Below are 22,069 nucleotides of genomic sequence, written 5' to 3' on the forward strand. Positions count from 1 at the left end.
TTATTTCCATTAGGAAACCAAGGCCTTCTGAGGTTAAATAACTTGCTTGAAGTCACAGAAGGGACTCCGGAAACAGGCCGGAGGTCCCAGCCTTTCCCCGCAGGGACTTTTCCTTCACTGAGGGTATGAGAACTTGGGGGGATTCCTGGCTGGACAAGCCACAGATATCATTATCAAGCCCAAGTGGCTGAAACTGGTGATAATTTGTTCCATGAGGTTATGAACATTTTAGCCACTTAATTCTTCTAGTTATCCAAAGAGATGGTTGGCCCGTCTTTAACTTCACACATGCAATCCTCCTGAAGATTTAAGTGGGGAGTGACATGTCTAGACTTGCCTTTTGGAAACCCCCTCCAGCAGCAGGCTGGAAAATGGCCTAGGCTAGGAAGAGCCTCAGGAGCCCCTGTGGCACAGTGGTTAAGTGCTTGGCTGCTAACTGAAAGGTTGGGGGTTTGAACCCACCAGCCACTCCCTGGGAGACAGATGTGGTAATCTGCTTGCATAAAGATTACAGCCTAGGAAAAACTCTATAGGGCGGTTCGACGCTGTCCTATAAAGTTACTGTGATTCGGGATTGACTCCACAGCAATGGGTTTCAGGGAGAGCCTGACAGGATGACCGCTGGGTGCCAAGGCAAGAGTGCCTGAATTTCACTGTCATGGGAGTGAGGATGACAAGACGGGACGAAGAAAGGCAATACTGTGCTCCCTCAATTATAAGATTCTTTTTTGTTTTTGTTTCTGTTTTACATTTTATATAAGACATTAGTCAGCTAAGCAGAAGGTATGGCATAATTGCTTATCCCTTTCAAGCCGTACTTCAAAATCTGAAAAATGGGTATCAATGGCTTAGAAGCTCCTACATCTGAATACAGATCTCTCCCCTTTCAGAAAGGCACATCACAGACTTTTTGTATGAGAAAAATAAATAAAATGGGCATTGATTATTCATAGTTGAAAAGCAATTTAGATTAAGATAGAATCTGATTATGAAGAAGTTTTAGGAAAACTTTAATCAACTTATTTTAAAAATATGCACAGGGGTGTTATGATCAGCCTATGTGTCTAATTTAAATCTAAAAGAACTTCAATAAGCATTAAAATTTTAAAAATTTAAGTTGCAATAAAGCATTGCCTTTAGTTTAACTGGCAGTATTATTTTTCCTTAATGAAATATAAAATAATGGTACATCCCTCAATCTACAGTATCTTCAACTGGATGAAGCAGCATACTTTACACTTCAGAGAGCTCGTGAATAATTTGAGAAAGATGCAGTTAAGTTTCTGACTTAAGTGGAAGTGCGTGTGAGTGAATGTGGTGGGGAGAAGGAAGGCAGACAAGCTCAGAGTGAGGAAGAATGGAGGAAAAGTCATCTTGAACATGTCCCTACTTCTAGACTATGAAGTCCTAGTAACAGGACCCTTACCTTTTCATCACAGTACTGACTGTCCCCAGAACAGAGCAAATGTTAATAAATGTTTTTATTTGAACTGACTTATCGGTTAAAGATTTAATCAGAGTGTGTTTCTCCTTCCTTTTCCTTCTTTCTTTTTTCTTCCTTGTTCTTTTTTTAATGGCTGCACATGATTCCATTATGCGTACACACCACATTTTTTTAAACTGTCGTGTTACAGATAAACCCTGGGCTGCAGTTGAAAAACCTGTTAGTTAAGTCATTCTGCACATTTTCTGATATATCGGCAGTATAAATTCTCAGAACAGAATTAGGAGGTTAAAGGACATGTGCTTTTCTAATTTTGCTATTACCAAACTATTCTTTATACAGTTTGTACCAATTTAGGGTATACTGTCACCTGTAACATGACAGTGCCGTGTCCCCGCACTATCTATAATAGTTTGCTATTGAACTTCCGGATACCTGCCAATTCGATCTCTGACCTTTCCAGTTAAGACCAACTGCTTCCATTCCACATGTTTAATGATTATTAATCAAAACTGTTTCAGCCATGTTCACACAATCTCAGTTTTGAAAAGAATTTTTGAACATTTAATTCAAATATTTCATTCTTTAAAGGTGAGGAAACTGGGGGCAGAGATTTTTAAAAGAGTAGAAAAAAGACAAGCATGAGCTTTCACATTAGATAGAAGGGGGTATAAAAACTGACTCAGCCATTTACAAGCCAGGTGACCTTTGACCAGAGGTTTATACTCCAAGAGCCCCAAACCTCTCATCTGTAAAAAGAACACAATACCACCTAGCTCTCTAGGTTTTTTAAGAATTTTTTAAAAAGGTAGTAAATACAAAGAGCGGGGCACATATTTGTTGTTGTTGTTAGCTGCTGTGAAGTCACCCCCGACTCACTCACGGCAAACTCATGCACAACAGAACAAAACGTGGCCCAGTCCTGTGCTATCCCCACGATGGACTGCCTATCAGACATTCAGATGTCTTCATCCTAGCCATTTCCTCTCTGGAATCTTTGAGTGGTGCAAACGGTTAAGGTGCTTGGCTGCTATCAAAAGGTTGGAGGTTCGAGTCCACCCAGAGACATCTTGGAAGAAAGGCCAGTCACTGAAAATCCTATGAAGCACATGTCTACTCTGACACACACGGGGTCACCATGAGTCAGAGCCGACTCCATGGTAACTGGTTTGGTTCCTTTCCTTTCTCCCTTCTTCCGTTCCATGAACAGGTGGCACTTCCTCACTTCCCATCACTTTTCCCGGCAACCAGCATCTGCCCTTCCCACACCCTTTTAATTAAGGACAAGTTTCTGTCCCTGCCTCACTTGGTATCTCTTAGGCATCTGATACTGCAACCTCAGCCAGAAATCCCCCTCCTCTGATACCTCCCACACATCCTCCCTGGTGTTTTCTCCTAACCTCACTGAAGTATCACTCCATGCCACTCACCCAGAATTCTATTTCCTACCCCACATTCCATCCCACCGCTACTGTCTTAGTCCAGCCTCTCACTATTGTTCACTCAGACTCTGGCACCAAAGCTCCTTGATGGTCTATTTCTCTGTCTCCTCTAATGCATTCGCCCTCCTGCCACCCAAGTGAGCTTTCTAAAATGTGTGTCTGACCTCGACACTCCCTTGCCTCAAATCCTTCAATGGCTTCCCACTTCCCAGTAAAGCTCATTGTTCTTACAATCTGGAACCGCCTACTCCTTCTCCTACATCGCCCTTTACCCACCTCATGCGCCACCCACATGTTCCAACCCACAGCTCCTCCAGGAAGGCATGCTCTTTTTTCTGCATTCTGCACGTGTTATTTTCTCTGCCTGAAATCCCTCCTTATTTCCAAGTTCCATTCATTTCATAACTCCGTTTTAGGCGTCTCCTCCTCTTGGAGGCTTCCCCAAACTCATGTCCCAGGCTGAGAAATGTGCCCTGGACCTGGATATAACAACCTATGTGTAACATATGCTTAGAACACGACCACTAGGCTGTTAGCACTTAGCACCGCAGGTCAATCCTGTATCATTAGCCCCAGCACAGTGTCTGCACACAGCAGGTACTGAGCAATGTTGACTGAATAAATGAATTAGAGGAAGGTTCATGGATAAACTGGAGTCTCTGGGTGGTGTAAACAGGTAACGTGCTCAGCTGCTATCCAAAAGGTTAGACGTTAAGTCTACCCAAAGATGCCTCAGAAGAAAGGCCTGGCGATCTATTTCCCAAAAACTCAGCTATCAAAAGCCATACGGAGCAGTTCTGCTTTGACACACACGGGGATACGAAGAGTCAGAGCTGACTCAGTAGCAACTGGCTGCACAGGTAAGTTACTGGTCAAGAGAACGATAAGAACCCACCCTCCTTTTCTTTCTGCCTTTTATCTTCATCTTTTTATTTTACATGCTGCATTCTCACTTCATTGCTTTCACCTACAATGGTCTTCCATTTAAAAGACATAAAATGCTACTTTTCTAAGGAAAAAACAGCGAATTTCTATCACACATAATCGATCCAAAGACTGCTACTATCTGGAGCAGTTACCTACCTCCAGGTTACAGAGAACACGTGTGCACAGCCCAATATACCATGGTCACACAGGTGGGATACAAAGCACAGATATTATAGAAGGAAAAAATATAATGTCAGCTGTCTCCAAAACCAATCAGTTAAGAGGGAAGAAAATGCCAGTGAGGGTGCCTAAGGGATCTGTTATTTAGTCTGAATTTTAATACCGTCTACCCAAGAAAGAAAGGAGCCCTGACGGTGCAATGGTTAAGCACTTGGCTACTGAATAAAAGGCTGGCCGTCTGCACTCACCTGTGGCTCCATGGGAGAAAAGACCTGCCAATCTGCTCCCATAAAGATTACAGCTTAGGAAATCCTACGAGCAAGTTTTACTCTGTCCTATAGGTTTGCTGTGAGTCAGAAATGACTCGATGGCAAACAACCACCACCACCACCACCCCCCCAAGATAGAATTAAAGTATAATCCTGCCCCGGAAACTTTTCTGGAAATAAAAAATATATACACCTTTCTTAGACAATCTTTAAAAACACAACAAAAGCTTTAAACCAGACCAGGATAAGAAACTTCAGTGTGTAGGACTGTTTAAGCACAAAACAAGAGGAAATATCTCTCCCTTTTTTATCCTAGAGTTATAAAAAGAGATAAAACATAGTTGAAGACATCTTTAGTGGCACTACCCAGAAAGAACACAGGATAAAGATCCTCCTTTTGATAAGTCTGTGCCTATGGCTCCCACTCTCTGGGACTCACTCTTTGTTACCGGATGTAAAGTCCTGGAGAGGTGGGAGGAGTATCTGGAGATGCCCGCAGGAAGGTGGTTCTGCCCTAAAAACAAAAGATCTACTCAAGCCAGGGCTTCTCGCCCGCAGCACCGTGCACATCTGGGCCAATGATTCTTTGTGCTGAGAGCTGTCCTGTGCAGCATTCCAGACCTCCACTCACTCACTAGATGCCAGGAGCACCCCAACCAGGTATGACAGCTGAAGGTCCCCTGGGGGGCAAAACCGCCCCAGGCTGAGAGCTACTGACTTAAAGCAAAAAGCAAGGGAGCATCTAAAAGGGCACAAACAGCTGATACCTGCTGTTTCACACTGATTATCTTCAGAAAAAAAAGATTCAGGAGCAAGGGCCGTTAAGACATTAGATTTCTTAAGGCTATTTATAATTTGACCATATCTGTCCATGGGGAGGTCAGTAAAACCCTAGGAGAGAAAAATGAAGAAGTGTAGTTGAGTCAAAAAAAAAAAAAAAAAAACAACAAAAAAACCAAACCTGTTGCTATCAAGCCAATTATGACTCATAGCAATCCTATAGGACAGGGTAGAACTGCCCCGTAGGGTTCCCAGGGAGCAGCTGGTGGATTCGAACTGCTGACCTAGCAGTTGAAGACTTAACTATGCCATCCGGGCACCATAGTTGAGGCAGCAGGGAACAAAGAAGCTGAGGCAACTTGACCTACCCCATTTGGGAGAGGACCCAGGAAGCCTGTTATAGATTGAATTATGTCCCCCAAAAATATGTGTTGTAAATCCTAACTTCTATGCCTATGGTTATAATCCTATTTGGGAATGGGATTTCTTTGTTATGTCTTGAGTCTTGAGTCAACCTCTTTTGAGACATAAAAGAGAGAAAATGAGTAATTGAGAAAAGCAGAGATGGGGAAGACACATGCCAAGCCACATGAAGATGGCCCAGAAGCAGAGCTCACAAGAGACAAGGGCCTTCCTCCAGAGCCAACAGAGAGAGAAAGCCTTTCCCTGCTGCTGACACCCTGAATTTTACGGTATTTCCATTATAGCAGCACTAGATAACTAAGACAAACCCCAAGAGATTAATCGGATGGTGAATCCCCAGGTTGTGCAAATGATAAATGTGATGGCTGCTAAACCAAGGGTTGGAGGTTTGAGTCCACTCAGAGGTACTTCTGCAGAAAGGTCTGGCGATCTGCTTCCAAAAAATCAGCCACTGAAAACGTTAGGAAGCCAAGTTCTGCTCTGACACACATGGGGCCACAATGAGTCAGAACGACTCCATGGCAACTGGTTTTGGTCAGGGTTATTACAGCGGAAGGAGGTGGAGGTGGGGACGGGAGTTACACTAAGGCAAAAAAGGAAAAGAGATCCTGAGAGCCAGATCAGGCAGAGACGTAGTCCTGGGATTCAACCAGAAAAAAGATCCCAGAAGAAAAAGGTCACCCTCCCAAAACTCCACCTCACAGGAGGAGTGAAGGAGGAAGAAAAGATTACAAAGGCAGAACACCCTAGTATTTTCAAATGCTTTACTTACTCCTTCTAGTTTTCCTAAATAGAGTAAAAACAGAGGGGACAAAATTTTCAGTTGATTACTTCAGAGCCACTTCATCAACACCCCCATCAAGTGTAAAACTAGTAACTGGGTCACTTCACAGACAGCCAAAAGGTCAACCACAAAGAAATTTGGGGATCCCCAGAGAGGAGTCACTTCCTTCCTTAAATTTCCTCTCTAGCTATCAGGAGGTTTTATATCTCTTCAATTCTGCTCTGATTTGTATTTTATAAACCATAGAGATGTTTGCTAGTTAAGATCTCTACAATCATGAAAAACTTTTCAAGAAGTGCTTGCCACCTCAGTAAAAGAAAATCGGAATGACGGCGTAGAAATCAGAAAGGACTTTAAACTATGAGCTGAGGAATTTTCATTAGATTTTTCAGACTTTTTAGAGTTTCAAATATGACAGCATTAAACTATCAGATTTCTAAATTATTTCTATTTCCTGAAATTACTAGAAATAACCAAAGCAAACCAGGGCTGCACCCTCCTGTAAATGAGACAATTCTTAAGAGGATGAGTGAATCTACGTAAATAACATTTGGGGAATTACTCCTAGAGATATTCATAGAAGGGAAGAGAAAATACCAGCAAGGACACCATGGGTGGGACCACAGGTGCTGACCAGCAACAGCAAAGACAGAATGGAATGTCCAGACCCAAGCAGCACGTAAAGAATCAACTACACCCATGCTCAAACCCTTGACCAAAAGAGAGGTTCTGCCTTGAATGACTGACATGTTCTACAGTATCCATGTGGTGTTAGCGGAGAATATCGAATATACTGTGAACTGCCAGAAGAACAGGAGCCCTGGTGGCACAGTGGTTAAAGTGCTCATCCGCTAACCGAAAGGTCGGTGGTTTGAACCCACAAGCGGCTTCACAGGAAAACGATATGGCAGTCTGCTTCTGTAAAGATTTACAGCCTTGGAAACCCTATTGAGGCAGTTCTATTCTGTCCTATAGTGTTGCTCTGAGTCAGAATCAACTCCACAGCAGTGGGTTTGGGCTGGAAGAACAAATCAATTTTACAAGAAATACAAGAATATTCCTTAGAAGCAAGGATGGAGAGACTTACGCTCACTTACTTTGGAAAGATCAATCACTAGAAAAACTGCACTATAATCGGTAAAGTGAACAATAGAAGGCAAGGGAGGCCCTTGATGAGATGGGCTGACAGTGGTCAAAACAATGATCATGAAGATGGTACAGGACAGGGCAGTGTTTCATTCGGTTATACATAAGGTCGCCATGAATGGAGCCAACTCGACAGCAACTAACAACATACCAGAGAAGCTGAGATACTGTGGGTTTAAAAAACAAAACAAAACAAAGGCACTGGGCTGATAATTGAGATGAGCGCTAGCTGCACTTTAGGCTAATTAAGCTTTGTGATTTGGGGACATCACACCACCTCTCTTGGCCTCAATTTTCACATCTATAAAATGAACTGGAGAGTGATATGAACTAGCCCTTTCCAGTTTCATCCACGCACTCAGTCAATCAGTCAACAAATATTTGTTAAGCAATAGATATTGAAGCACTATTCTAGGTGCTGGGGCAACAGCAGTGAACAAAAAGGAAAAAGTAAGATCCCTGTTACAGTTCATATTCCATATTCTGAAATTCATTATAAATCAGTGTTTTTCAAACTACGGGTTGTGAGAACAATCTAGCTGTACCAGACGAACATTTTAAAAAGAAGGGAATAGAATAGTACAAAATCCCACAGTATATCATACATAGTAAGGGTAAGTTCTGCTGCTTCACAGTAAGGTTAAATTCTTATTTCAGCTAGAGATAGATATTCGTATGTACAAGGGTTCTCAGTCAAGATGAATAAAGTATTTCTGAATGTGAGACATGTCCAAAAGAGTTTACAAGTCCCTGTTAAAAGACCTCTTCGTCCCAGCCATTGTGCCTAATCCTATCCTTATTCAGATTGCCTCTCAGGAACACCCTGCCCACAGTTTAAAGTCATTTGCCCCAAGATGGCATTCTGGATAAATATCAAAGACTGTATTTTTAGATCAGTGTTCCCAACCTTTCTGAGTAGAAGGCTTTTTAACTTCTTGTCTACAGACTAAGTAGATACAAAAACCATCTGACCTTTTAAACATATTTGTAACATAGAGGTCAACAGAGCGTCTGAGTATAAATTGCAGAGTACAGACACACATATTATTCATTCCATCTATCATACCATGCTTGGTGTTCAAACAGAATTGCAGATTTCTTGTGCCCTGAGGGGTCCTGGGCAGAGACTGGTCATCACCGTTCTAGATCTCTAAAAACTTCTGAGTATTTTAGAATCACAGCCTTCTCACCAGATGACTCCTTGACTCCTTAGAGTGGTTTCTGTTTGTTTCAACGTTCTCATCCCCTCCTCTTTTTCAGTTAAAGCAAACTATAAAATTGGAGCTCTAATGGATACCTGAGGTTTTGGTTTTTTAAGTTTCTTATATATATAATACAGACACACACAAATATATATATATACGTATATGTATATATATGTATATATATATATATGTATATACGTATATATGTATATACGTATATATGTATGTATTTAAATCCCATGACTCCAAGCTCCTAAGGATTTCTACTAGGAATGGGGAAAATAGTTTTTCAAAATTTGCCTAAGGCACACCCAACCCTACAACGGCCTTTGTTTCAACAGAAAACATTTGAAGACAGCAGTGGCTGGAACTGAGAAAAGTAAAAGTAGGTAAGACAGAGAGGACAGAAGAAACTAAAAGAAACAAACCAAAAAAAAAAACTCAAACCCAGCACCCTCAAGTTGATTCTGACTTCTAGCAATCCTATATGGCAGAGTAGAACTGCCTCACAGGGTTTCCAAAGAGCAGCGGGTGGCACTTGAACTGCCAGCCTTTTGGTGAGTAGCCATAGCTCTTGACCACTATGCCACCAGGGTTCCAAAAGAAACAAGCAGCTCTAAAGTTTTCTGGGAATCTCGCACAGCACCGTGACCACGGAAGTCTAGCCGAGTCAGGTAACTGCAGCCTGGGCTTCAGGAAGGTTTTTATGGTCTCTTGCCACTTTGAAAAACGGTTGCTGTTGAGTCGAAATTCCAACTCACGGCAACCCCATGTATGTCGAAGTAGAACTATGTTCCATAGAGTTTTCAATAGCTGATTTTTCAACAGTAGATTGCCAGGCTTTTCTTCTGTGGTGCCACTTAGGCTTTATTATTGAGCTCTAAGTTCCCTACACTGTTTGCATAGCTCTTGAAGTATTTCCTGTACCTAAGATTTAGATGTTGGAATGAAAGATGTCATTCTTTTATGCACTGGACACATGGCACGATCCTTGTCCACTTTATTACAGAGGTCCAAGGAGGGCCACGCAGAAGGGGGGAGGGTAAAGAAGAAAGCTTCCTGGCAATCTGGCTGCTCCAACAGACATCTAGCTGCCGCCCGCCGGTCCCTAACTTCTAGAAACCAGCTCTTGCTTCTCTTTGTTATTTTCATTTTTCCCTTCCTAAAAATCCAAACTATACCCAGTGATGGCTACCAATCACAACCAACAGTTAGAGGACTATGTTTTAGCACGTTCCCTATTGTCAGCAAATACACAAACCTAAAAAATTTATAACTAGCTCTTATGCTCTATCCCTCATCATTTTTCTAATTTATGCATGCAGTTTTATTCTGCACACATGAGATCACCATGAGTTAGAATCGACTCAAAGGCAACCAACAACATATTTAAGAAGAGAAAAATGAGGCCTATTCATTAATAGAGAAAAAATTCACCTCTATTAGGAAAATCTAGTTACTTCTCCGGCACGTTACAGAGAAGATCATTTAAACGTCTCCCAGTTTCAGCTGGAATGAGGGCATTAGGCCTGAATGACCTCTAAGACTGCTTCCAGCTTCATGCTGCCTTGCTCTCTGAAACTAAAATGCTCATTGAATGGTGCCCCTGGCCTTTGAAACAATCCCATCCTGGGACAATGAAGCAATACTGCTTCCAGAGGTACAGCAATTTTGAGATCTTCTTTTTAAAAATTTCTCGTCTTTGTATTTATATATGACACTTTCAATATTCCAGAACAAAATCCAAGACATGCATTGGCAGGACCCTGAATTCAATCAGTGCTTCAGATGTTTAAGCCTCATTTTACCGAAGACAAAATCAGGGGAGTCTACAAGAATTACACCGGCAGCTGGAAGCAAAGGCCTTCCCACTCCTTTTTCCTTATTTATCAGCTCAGTGAGCTCAAAGTGATCAGAAGAACTCATATAAATAACCATCAAACAAACAAAAAACTACAGGACAGAGAACTGCCCCATAGGGTTTCTAAGGAGCAGCTGGTGGATTTGAACTGCCGACCTTTTGATTAGCAGTCGATCTCTTAATCACTGCGCCACCAGGGCTCCTCAAAGGTCCAAGTTCACATTATATATATGTTCCAAATCTTTAATGAACGAGCCATCCAGCTCTCTGAACCTATAACAGCTTTGTTAACTAATTTCAACACTGCAACACCCTCGCCCACTCCTCATACGTCTTTACACTCAAAATTTTAAAGCATATTTAAGCATTAAAAAAAAAAGTGTCTAGTGTATAGACACATTTTAGTTCCATTATAGCAAACATAATTTTACAAGATTAGTAGTTACCACACTTCTGAAGAGTAGGTGATCCAGGTGGCGATGAATTCCCACTCGGGGACAAGTAGAGATAGCTTTTGTTCACTCCTATATTAAAATCAAATGGGGACTGGTAGTCCTCATCTAAGTCCATGTCTCTACCAACATCCATTCCAGACAAATGCAGGACGCATGGTTTCACAGCCAGTTGCTATTATTCTTCAGGTAAGTCCGGCTTTGGTCATAGTTCCTTAGATCCCTGCATGGCGCAACCTCGCTGGAGAAGTTAACCCCAGGGTTTAGAGACCCTGGCTCCCAGGCACAGGTGAGACACTTCCTTCTGAGAGCTCTGTGCCCTCAGGACAAGCAAACTGAGCAGACTGGTTTAATAAATGACTTGACCCGAGCAATCTTAGGAGGGGCTCTATCCACCACCTGCTGTTAATTTTAGTCAATAACGAACAACCTGGGCAGCGGAGCCAGAGTTTTCTTCAGTCAACAAAGGCGGGCCAGCTACTGCTGTATCACCCAAATGGCCAAAGGCTTTAAGCAAACATCAGACCTGGGCAGAATTACAATAAGAAACTACAATTTATGTATTTGTTAAACCAGTCAGCTGACCACAGCTACCCCAGGGCAGACTTAATCTTCTAGGACAAGGAAGGATTATTACTCAGTAATCCACAAATGGCATCTGGGTGACACATTTTTCCACCCTGGATTACAGTAGAATTCTGAAAACCAAGCTTCCTGCTTTAGCAATCAGTTTTCTAAGCATAACTTGCTACAGAAAGAAAGCTATATGGCCACTATTTAGCTAAAATAGAGTTTGGCTTAGTGTAACAACAACAACAAAATTAGTTTCGGTTGTCTCTTCTTTCTCTCTTTCCTTATCTTTCCTTTTTGGAAAGATGGTCTTTTAGTTACATGTATTGAAAAGAGGAGAATCAACTTTGAAAGTCCAGCTACCAGGAATTCCTGGACTGTCTTTGTTTAACTAAAGCCCAGGCTCTGCAGTGGCTGCAGTAAACCTGTGCGGGAACCAAACAGGAAAAAACACGTTTCCCTTCAAGTGACCAGGGCACAGCCTGTAACACAAAATCCTTAAGTCACTGCATTCATTTCCTTTGACAGAAGTCCCTTAGCAAAACCTTCCTATGCTAAATAGGGCCTTGGTTCAGGTGATGGCACCTGCAGTTCACACCATTTGCGCCACGGGGCTCATCTAACATTAACTAGTAAACCAGCAGTCCTCAAGACAGTTCACCCTCGTGGAGACCCCATGTGTCAGAATAGAGCTGTGCTCCTTACAGTTTTCAATGGCTGATTTTTAAGAAGTAGAGGACTTGAGCCTCCAGCCTTCTGGTTAATGGCTAAGTATGTTAACAGTTTGCCCCACCGATGGCAGTGCGTTTTTTAGAGACTTCCACCTAACGTTAAGCCAAAAAAAAAAAAAAACCCCAAAGCAACCCTGTAAGACAGAGTAGAACTGCCCCATTAGGTTTCTAAGGAACAGCTGGTAGGTTCGAACTGCTGACCTTTTGGTTAATAGCTGTAGCTCTTAAACACTGTACCACCAGGGCTCCCCATCTAACATTAAGAAAGTAAAAATAAAAGCAACCCCCAATAGGTGGGCAATGTCTGTTAATGCATAACAAACAAAAGGCAGTGTTCTATCTTTGTAAATCTACCTGATGAAAAGGAAACTCAATATACTCTCCCTGGACTAGAAGTAAATATGAAACCTAATATAGTTTAAGTATCAAAAGAAAAAAAAAGGTATCCGGTATATAAAATATACATGCACCAAGATAATCTACATCCATCTCAACCAATTCATTTTCTATTTTATTTTTTCTGTTAGTCCATGTTATCCTCTATTTTTGCCAAGACTATCTTACTTAAGTTTTAAAAATTTTTATTAGGCAAAAAAAAAAAAAAAAAAAATCAATTTGTATTTTTCTCCTAAAAGATACCAAAATTTGGGCAACTATATATGTTGTTCTTTCTTTAGTTAGAATTAAAGGGTTCCTTTAGTATCACCATGATTTGAAAGAATCAATCATCTGGCTTCTTGAAATCCATGGTATCTTAGAGGGCAGGCATTGTAGTTACACTCCTGTACTAAAAAAAAAAAAAAATTTTTTTTTTTCTAGAGCATGATTAATGGGGTCCTTGGCCCTCTCCAGGAAACCCTGGTAGCAAAGTGGTTAAGAGCTACAGCTGCTAACCAAAAGGTCAGCAGTTCAACCCCACCAGGATTCAAACTCCTTGGAAACCCTACGGGACAATTATACTCTGATCTATAGGACAGTCCTACTCTGACCTATAGGGTCGCTATGAGTCAGAATCGACTCAACGGCAACGAGTTTGGTTTTTTGGTTTTTGACCCTCTCCATGCTCAGTATTTGGTCACTAAATAACTGGAGGAAAAAAAAAAAACATTTTTCTGTTGCTTTCCTCATGCTTCCGCCTAGAGCCCCAAGTATTAGAAGGGAATCAGTACTCACACACATATGATGCAAGCCACAGCTTGACCCCCAAACTTCTCAGCATCCCTCAAGAGCTCCATGTCCTTATACCCCAGGGAGTTCCTGGGTGGTACAAACGGTAACCAAAAGGTAGGAGGTTAGAGTCCACCCAAAGGCGCCTTGAAAGAAAGGCTTGGCAAGCTACTTCTGAAAAATCAGCCACTGAAAGCCCTATGGAGTACAGTTTTCTGTCACACATGGGATCGTTATGAGTCTGAGTTCACTTGACGACAACTGGTTGGTTGTCATCCATGCTGCACCCTCAGCCTGAAATGCTGCCTTTTTTGCTTGCCAAATTAATTCATCCTACAACATGCAGAGAGAAATGCCACCTCTCCTCGGAAGCCTTCCCAGTGTCTGCCCACACTTGCCCCAGCTCTGTTTCCAGCAGCAGCACGCTAGCATCAAGTGTTTGCTGGCATCTCTGGCTCCACCTTCTCCCCTCCAGGGCAGGTGCTGTGTTCTCCACTGGAGTACCTACCCGGAAGCTTAGGATCATAATAAATATATGTGGAATGAATAAAACAAACAATGGCTTATGGAGACATTAAATGCTTATTTATAAATGCAAAGAATTAGAATTTAAGTAAGGCCTAAAATTTTTACTCTACCTGCTTAGATACAATCTTAGACCTGTTACATAACATCCTGCTTCCTTGAACCAGAGGTAGTTCTCAGGGTCTCCGGTCAGATGCTGATCGAGGCATTTCACATGTGACAGGTGAGAACAGAGGACAAAGGTGGGAAAAGCAGGGGACTCAAGACTCATGTACACAGAAGGGAGTTGTAAGAAATAAAAAATGGAAATGCAGTTTGGGGACAGACCATTTAAGACCTTGAATAACAAACTTTTATACTTAATATGACGTGCCCAACAACAAACAAAAAAAAAACACTGAAGATTTTTGAGCTCAGCAGAGGCAGGCTAAAATGTTACATGTTATAAAGATGACTCTGGAAGTGGTGCCTAGGATGCACCGCAGGTAAAAAGAGACTAAAAGAGCAGGACTCAAAAAGAGGCTCCTAGTACAGCGAGGCAAGAGGGAGGGAAGCTGTCATGGATTAAATTGTGTCCCCCAAAAATATGTGTCAACTTGGTTAAGCCATGATTCCCAGTATTGTGTGGTTGTCCTCCATTTTGTGATCGTAATTTTATGTTATAGAGGATTAGAGTGGGATTATAACATCCTTACCCAGGTCACACCCTGATCCAATGTAAAGGGAGTTTCCCTGGAGTGTGGCTGGCATCACATTTTCTCTCTCAAGAAATGAAAAAGAAAAGCAAGTGAGCAGAGGGGGGGGACCTCATACTATCAAGAAAGCAGTGTTGGGAGCAGAGCGCACCCTTTGGACCCAGGGTCCCTGCGCGGAAAGGCTCCTAGTCCTAGAAAACATGGATGAGAAGGCTGACAGAGAAAGCCTTCCCCTGGAGCTGACACCCTGAATTTGGACTTTTAGTCTACTTTACTGTGAGGAAATGAACTTCTCTTTGTTAAAGCCATTCACTTGTGATATTTCTGTTATAGCACCACTAGATGGCTAAGACAGAAGCCTTTGTATCAGGATCAGCTCTCTTCATTTCCATGAGTCTTAACACTTCCTGCTGTGGGCTACTTGGCGCAAGGAAAGGAGAACCAGGTAAGAGTTGGTTTCTCCCTGCTGGACATTTCCATATGACTGTACTTCAAAATCAACATGCACAAACACTCCAAATACTCCAAAACCTGTTTCTCCCCAGATGCTCTCAACTCTAAAACTGCTATACTGAGTCATGTGGACCTGACATCAGGGGAAACGTTTCCAAATACTCGCTCTGCTCTTAAAAGGAGACATAAGTTGACCATCCACCTAGCACAATTATGTTTTTCATCCCTTTCCTCTTTTCTTTTGTCACTGATCACACTACCTCAGACTTACGCAGAGTGTTCTGGCAGAGGTCAGGCCCAAAAACAGTGTGGTGGATGTCTATTTAGGACTGTTTTTTCCACTGAGGAATTCTACTTTATCTGCTCCATGGGGGTTCTAGTGTGAGAGTCTACAATAGTTCCCACCTAGCCCCTGGCTTTAGGGGTGAGCCTGTGCTTCAGAGCTGGCCCACGCAGACACCATCCCCACGTTCACAGGGACTGTCTAAGCGCAGACATCTGACCCACACAGTGTTAATCTGGAGCCTCCCCCAACATCTACCCTATGAGTAGGGAGGTGACTCTTCCCTGTAGCCTGAGCTGCTGGACACTGGTTTGGAGGGGCCAGGGGACTCTTTCCCTCCCCATGACAACATGCAGAAGAACTAGAGACAATCAGTACTGAGACTGGGGAAGGATGGAAGGAGAAAGGAAGACAGGGCAGGGTTCAGCACCATCTGAACCCCTAGATCCAGCTGCCCCTGGGCTTCTCAGGTATTAAACCAATATATTTCTGTTCAGCTTCACATATGGCTGGAGGTGGATTCTATCCTTTCACTAGAGGAGTCCTATAACACCTACTTTTCCAACGGTATTTCCTACTGTCTTCCTAAGCGTGTGTCTTAGTCATCTAGTGCTGCTATAACAGAAATACCACAATTGGATGGCTTTAACAAGCACAAGTTTATCCTCTCACAATCTAGTAGGCTAGAAGTCCAAATTCAGGGTGTCAGCTCCAGGGAAAGGCCTTCCGTGTCAGCTCTGGAGGAAGGTCCTTGCCATCCATCTTCCCTGGACTAGGAGTTTCTCAGGTGCAGGGACCCTGGGTCCAAAGGATGCGCTCTGCTCCTAGTGCTGCTTTCTTGGTAGTATGAGGTCCCCCACTCTCTGCTCACTTCCCTTTCCTTTCATCTCTTGTAAGATAAAAGGTGATGTAAGCCACACCTCAGGGAAATGCCCTTTACATTGGATCAGGGATGTGACCTTAGTAAGGATGTTACAATCCCACCCTAATCCTCTTTAACATAAAATTACAATCACAAAATGGAGGACAACCACACAATACTGGGAATCAGGGCCTAACCAAGTTGACACATATTTTTGGGGGACACAATTCAATCCATGACAGAATGTTTCATCCAAACTCAATTTTCCTTTTTTTTTTTTAACACATCCTAAACTTTGCCTACACAGTTTTCTCTAACTAGCCTCACCTTTTCCTACCAACTTACCAAGCTCTAATTAATAAGTCACATATGCATAGTATACATAAAAGGAATGTTCATTTTTAGTGCTATCTAAAATGTAAAAAAATAAATAATACATATGCCTACCAAAAGTGGAATATTTTAATGCAAAATACAACATTTATATAATAGAAAATTACGTAAACATGAATATTATAATGTAGAAATATATATTTTACATGGACGCATAGTACTGATACATGTATTAAACACAGGAGTTTCCAAGACTGTTTCATTGTATGATCCACGTTTGTGCAATAATTGAAGAGAGAGACCAAAACATCAGTCAAAAGAAAGAAATCCATGTCATAAAACAGAAAATCAAACCCACTGCCATCAAGTCGATTCGGACTCATAGCAACCCTGTAGGACAGAGTAGAACTGCCCCATAGATTTTCCAAGGAGCGCCTGGTGGATTCAAACTGCCAACCTTTTGGTTAGCAGCTAGCTGTAGCTCTCAACCACTATGCCACCAGGGTTTCCAATCCATGTCCTACAACCCCAGGAAAGTGCTCATCTCATACACTGCAGTGCCAGCAGGGGGCACCCACATGCAGCTCAGGTTTCAACTCAGTTCAGCCAGTAAACTACAGAGCAATAAACTGCAAATGGAAACAGGAGTAGGTACAAATGAATATGAAGAAACTTAAGTTTCTGTCTGCCTACTAACATTAAAAAAAAAAAAAAACACTCAAATATGTTAGGGTAGATTCTCCCCAAATTTGGAAGACACTTAAAGGACAGTCTGATTTAAAAGCTGTACAATGTATGCAAAATTGAGGGGCCCCCTGGTGGCGCTGGCTACTAAGAACTTGGCTGCTAATCAAAAGGTCAGCAGTTCAAATCCACCAGCAGCTCCCTGGAAACTCTGAGGCAATTCTACTCTGTCCTATAGGGTCACCATGCACTCAACGGCAACGGGGTTTTGTTGTTTTAATTTTTTTGGAGGGTATCTCAGAGATTGGTAATATGGCTGTCCTACAGGAGAGGCATGCCACAGACATTCAATATTATGCACACAATGACACGAAAGCCAGCATGAAGGGGCTCGCACTGACCGAATATGAGACAATTTGTTCACCAAACAATTAATGACAGCAATCATTTATAGACATTACAAGAATATGACGGCAAATGTTTTGTTACATGTATATTTACCACAATTTTTAAAAAAAGAGAGACTAGGAGTCCATGAATCCATATAAATAATAAATAGAAAAATAAAGGCCGAGAAGGGAGGCTCTTTCTTACTGAAGAGCGCCAAGTACCAATCACTATAAAGATTCAGGCAATAAACATCAGTGGTGACGGGATAATTTGGAACTAGTGGGGATGGCTGCAAAACATGATGAATGTAATGAATATCCCTGAATTGACACAGCAAATGTTTTGTTTCATATCTATATCTGTTTGCCACAATAAACACACACACACATACACAAAGAGTCATCCCGTTAAACCCACTGCCATCAAGTCGATTCCAACTCAGAGCAACCCTACAAGGCAAGAGTAGAACTGCCCCATAGATTTCCAAGGCTGTAATTTTTACAGAAGCAGATACCACATCTTTCTGTGGCAGAGCAGCCGGTGAGTTCAAACCACCAGCCTTTGGGTTAGTAGCCAAGAGCTTAACCACTGCGCCACCAGGGCTCCTTAACGAATCATGAGTGGATGTTAAATCTAAGGAGAGGTTATGATGAGGAGCAGGAAGTTTGCATAGTCTTAAAGTGCCTCCCCCACAGATTAATGATTTGTTGCAAGGGAAAATACAGTAATTATACAGTGGAGAAAATGGACACAACGCTTTGACTGGATGATCAAAATCACCATCACCAACGAGAGACAGATGGACAATGTGTATCTTCAAATTTGATACCCTGAGTACCTACATAGTACTCTGCCTAGGAGAGCAAAACCTGAATCTAATCATGAGGAAACATCAGACATTTAAGTCCAACCTGAGGAAGATTCTGTTTAAAAAGGCAGGCGCCACATTCTTCAAAAATATCAGCGTCATAAAAGGCAAAGGAAAGCTGTGAAAACTATTCATATTAAAGTTACTAAAGGAAACTAAAGAGACACAACAGGAGTCCCTGAGTGGCACAAATGGTTAACGTGCTTGGCTGCTAACCAAAAGGCTGGAGGTTTGAGTCTACCCAGAAGCACGGCAGAAGAAAGGCCTGAAAAATCAGACACTGAAAACCCTATGGAGCACAGTTCTACTCTGACACACCTGGGGTTGCCATGAGTCATTGTTGACTCCACGGCAACTGTTCTTGTTTTTTTTTTTTTAAGAAACATGACCATGAAAGATCATACATAATCCTAGACTGGATCCTATACGGAGGGGAAAAAAACAAATTCTACAAAATATTATTGTTCAGTTGATAAAAACTGGAATATAATGGTATGTTAAAGTAATGTATCAATATCAGATTTTTTGAAGTTGCTAAGTGGACTGTGATTATGTGAAAGAATATCCGACTTCTTAGGAAATACACATTGAAGTGATTAGGGGTAAGGAGCCATGCTATATGCAACTCTGTAATGGTTAAGAAAAAACATATACTATGCGTGTGTGTATGTACACACACACAGAATGATAAAGCAAATGGGATTAAATGTTAGCAGTACGTAAATGTGGGTAAAGAATATGCAGATGTTCTCTGCACTACTCTTCTTGCAACTTTTCTGTAAATTTGGAATTATTTCCAAACAAAAAATTTTCAAACGACTGAGAAGAGCTCCTCTGCATCTGATTAAGCAACCTTGAGGAAAAGGGGGCAGAAAAGAGCAGACCCTGTTGCCGGCTGGAAACCTCAGGTTCTGCTCCGCACAACTCGTCTCAGCCCATAAATGAGAGACCGAGATGGGAGAGTAGAAAGCCGTTTCATTGCACAAGGAAAGGAACAGTCAGGGCTGCTGCCACCAAGACTGCTCAGTGAGGGCAAGAGGGAAGGTTACTTTTTAGGCATTTACAAGTAGGAAAGTTCATACAAATTACATCAGCAACATTCTGAATCATACTACGCAGGCACAATGGAGTTTACGTATAACTTCACGCATCACGTGTTCAGAAAATGGCAGTTAACCACCCCCCGAGGCAGGAAAGTTACTATGTATGAGGTATTTAATGAGCTAAAAGGTTATCCTAAATGTCAACATCGCACCTTAAACTGGTTTCCACCGATTTTCTCTAATTTGGGGCAACAGTTAAAAAAAGGTTAATGTTAAGCTATGGGGCGTGTCAAGTGTCAAGCAAGGGAACCAGAATCTTGATGTAAAGCTATGGGGCATGCCAAACAAAGGAACCAAGATTTCAATGTAAAGCTATGGGGCATGTCAAGCAAGTTGCTTGCTTGACGCAGTAGTATTTTCCGCAGTCTGGGGACCTCTGTCTTAACTCTGCCTCACAGTAGTAAGGGGAGAAAGTGGTGTAATAGGATCGAGCTATAACAAAAGGGCTGGTGGTTCGAACTCACCCAGCAGCTCCGAAAGAGAAAAGACCTGGCTATCTGCTCCTGTAAAGATTAAACCAAACCCACTGCCATCAAGTTGATTCTGACTCATAGTGACCCTGTAGGACACAGCAGAGCTGCCCTGTAGGGTTTCCAAGGCTGTAAATCTTTATGGAAGCAGATGCCACGTCCTTCTGCCTCAGAATGGCTGGTGGGTTCGGAAAGCCGAGCTTTCAGTTAGCAGCCAAGTGTTTCAACCACTGAGCTATGAGTTAAAGTCAACTTGACAGCACCTAACAACAACAAGAAGCATACAGGTAGGTATCTCTGGCTTAGACATACAGGCACATCCTGACTCCTGGTCACTTTTGAGAGCTGAAAGGACTCTCTATACCTTCCGCTGAAGAAGCAGCTAATTTACTCTCCACAGTAAAGAGGAGTCGTATCACTGCATCCTTTGCCGGTCACATCTTCCCCAAGGAAGGCCAGGGATGACCTGTTCCACAGTAAGGATGATCCAGTAGGGAGGCTGGGGGGAGGTTAATGACGTACCACTTGCTTTTTCCCTCACTGTGGCACAAAAAAAAAAAAAATTTTTTTTTTTTTGGTGCCACAATAAAGAAGCCCTGGTGGCACAGGGGTTAAGCACTCAGCTGCTAACTGAAAGATCGGCAGTTCAAACCCACCAGCCACTCTATGGGAGACAGATGTGGCAGTCTGCTTTCATAAAGATTATAGCCTTGGAAACCCTATAGGGCAGTTCTACTTTGTCCTGTAGCGTTGCTATGAGTCAGAATCGACCTGATGGCTATGGGTTTTTGGCCGTAATAAACAAACCTCAACTTAAAAAAAAGCAGGGGAGGGGTACCAAATATGAAAAAAGTATTCAATTTTAAATATGAAATTGAAATCACAACAGATGCTTCAATTTCTCATTTAATCCTCAAAACCTCTGTTAAAACCAATAAACCAGCTGCTATCGAGTCAACTCCAACTTATGGAGACACTATGTATCAGAGTAGAACTGTGCTCTGTTGGGTTTTCGATGGCTGATTTTTCAGAAGTAGATTGCCAGGCCTTTCCTCCAAGGTGCCTATGTTAGGTAAGTGCTATGATTACCCCCACTTTTCTTATCGGAAAACAAGACAAAGGCAATTTATGTAAAATATGCATGGTAAACTGGGATTCAGACTCCGGCAATCTGGCTCCAGTGCTCTCAAGAAGCAAAACACACAGAAGAAAATCTCGAATGACCTATATTACAGGAATAAAAAGAGAGAAAGCAAACAATACTAAAGCTACAGAGTTTTTTTTAAAAATTCACCGGATTTGAGTTTCCTGGTGATCTTGCAAAAAAAAGTTTTACTAAGAGTAATGCTGGAAACAAATGAAGAGAAGTGGAGGCCAGGTAGGGGAAAACAAGGGTAGAAGCAAGAGAAAAGAAGTTTTTTATGTTGTTAGTGTGTGTGATAGATGAGGCAAAGGAACCAGTGCTGAAAATGGGGCACCTAGGGATCAGCCGGGGGGAGGAGTTGTACAGGAGAGGGCTTAGGGACCGAGATCACCACTTAGGAAACAGAGTCCCATGCTTAGGGGGAAAGAAAGCTTTGAAAAGTGGGGCTCAATTTCTTAACTGCTTAAAACAGGGCAGAAGAATTTTGGCTTTCTCCTAAAAATATGTTTGGAAAGAAAAAAAAACCCCACTGCCACCAAGTCGATTCTGACTCACAGAGACCCTACAGGACACAGCAGAACTGCCCCATAGGGTTTCCAAGGAGTGGCTGCTGGATTCAAACTACTGACCTTTTGATTAGCAGGGGAGCTCTTAACCACTGCGCTATCAGTTTAGAGACAGACCTTCCGTGAGAAATTCAGGAAGTGTTACCTATGGGAATGCCATTACTTTCCCCTTTTACTTTCTACCCTAAGGGGGGAGAAGTCTATTGTGGCACAGTATTATAAGAAAAAATTGTCTTTGAAGTCCCTTCTCCAGAACAAGTGTATAAACTAGTAGACATATTCCAATTATTTAGACCTAAACACAAGTACTTT

At 42.1% G+C, this 22,069-nt stretch overlaps 1 protein-coding gene across 4 annotated transcripts in view; it reads right to left on the reverse strand.

The window, feature by feature from the left end:
- The window catches only part of TPD52 (tumor protein D52), a 242,260-nt gene that overhangs the window by 154,862 nt on the left and 65,329 nt on the right, over positions 1-22,069 (reverse strand). The window contains exon 1 of one of the 4 annotated variants that reach the window (XM_064267863.1): positions 10,908-12,286. The exons of 1 other annotated variant lie outside the window; for it this stretch is intronic. In XM_064267863.1, the coding sequence (XP_064123933.1) occupies positions 10,908-11,049 (142 nt within the window). In that variant the 5' untranslated portion in view covers positions 11,050-12,286. Of the gene's footprint in view, positions 1-10,907; positions 12,287-22,069 lie in introns of those variants that run through there. 2 more of the 4 variants (XM_064267862.1, XM_010588370.3) reach the window with 2 other exon arrangements.

This window comes from Loxodonta africana, chromosome 14 (genome assembly GCF_030014295.1).
Source record: "Loxodonta africana isolate mLoxAfr1 chromosome 14, mLoxAfr1.hap2, whole genome shotgun sequence".
Classification (NCBI taxonomy): Eukaryota; Metazoa; Chordata; class Mammalia; order Proboscidea; family Elephantidae; genus Loxodonta; species Loxodonta africana.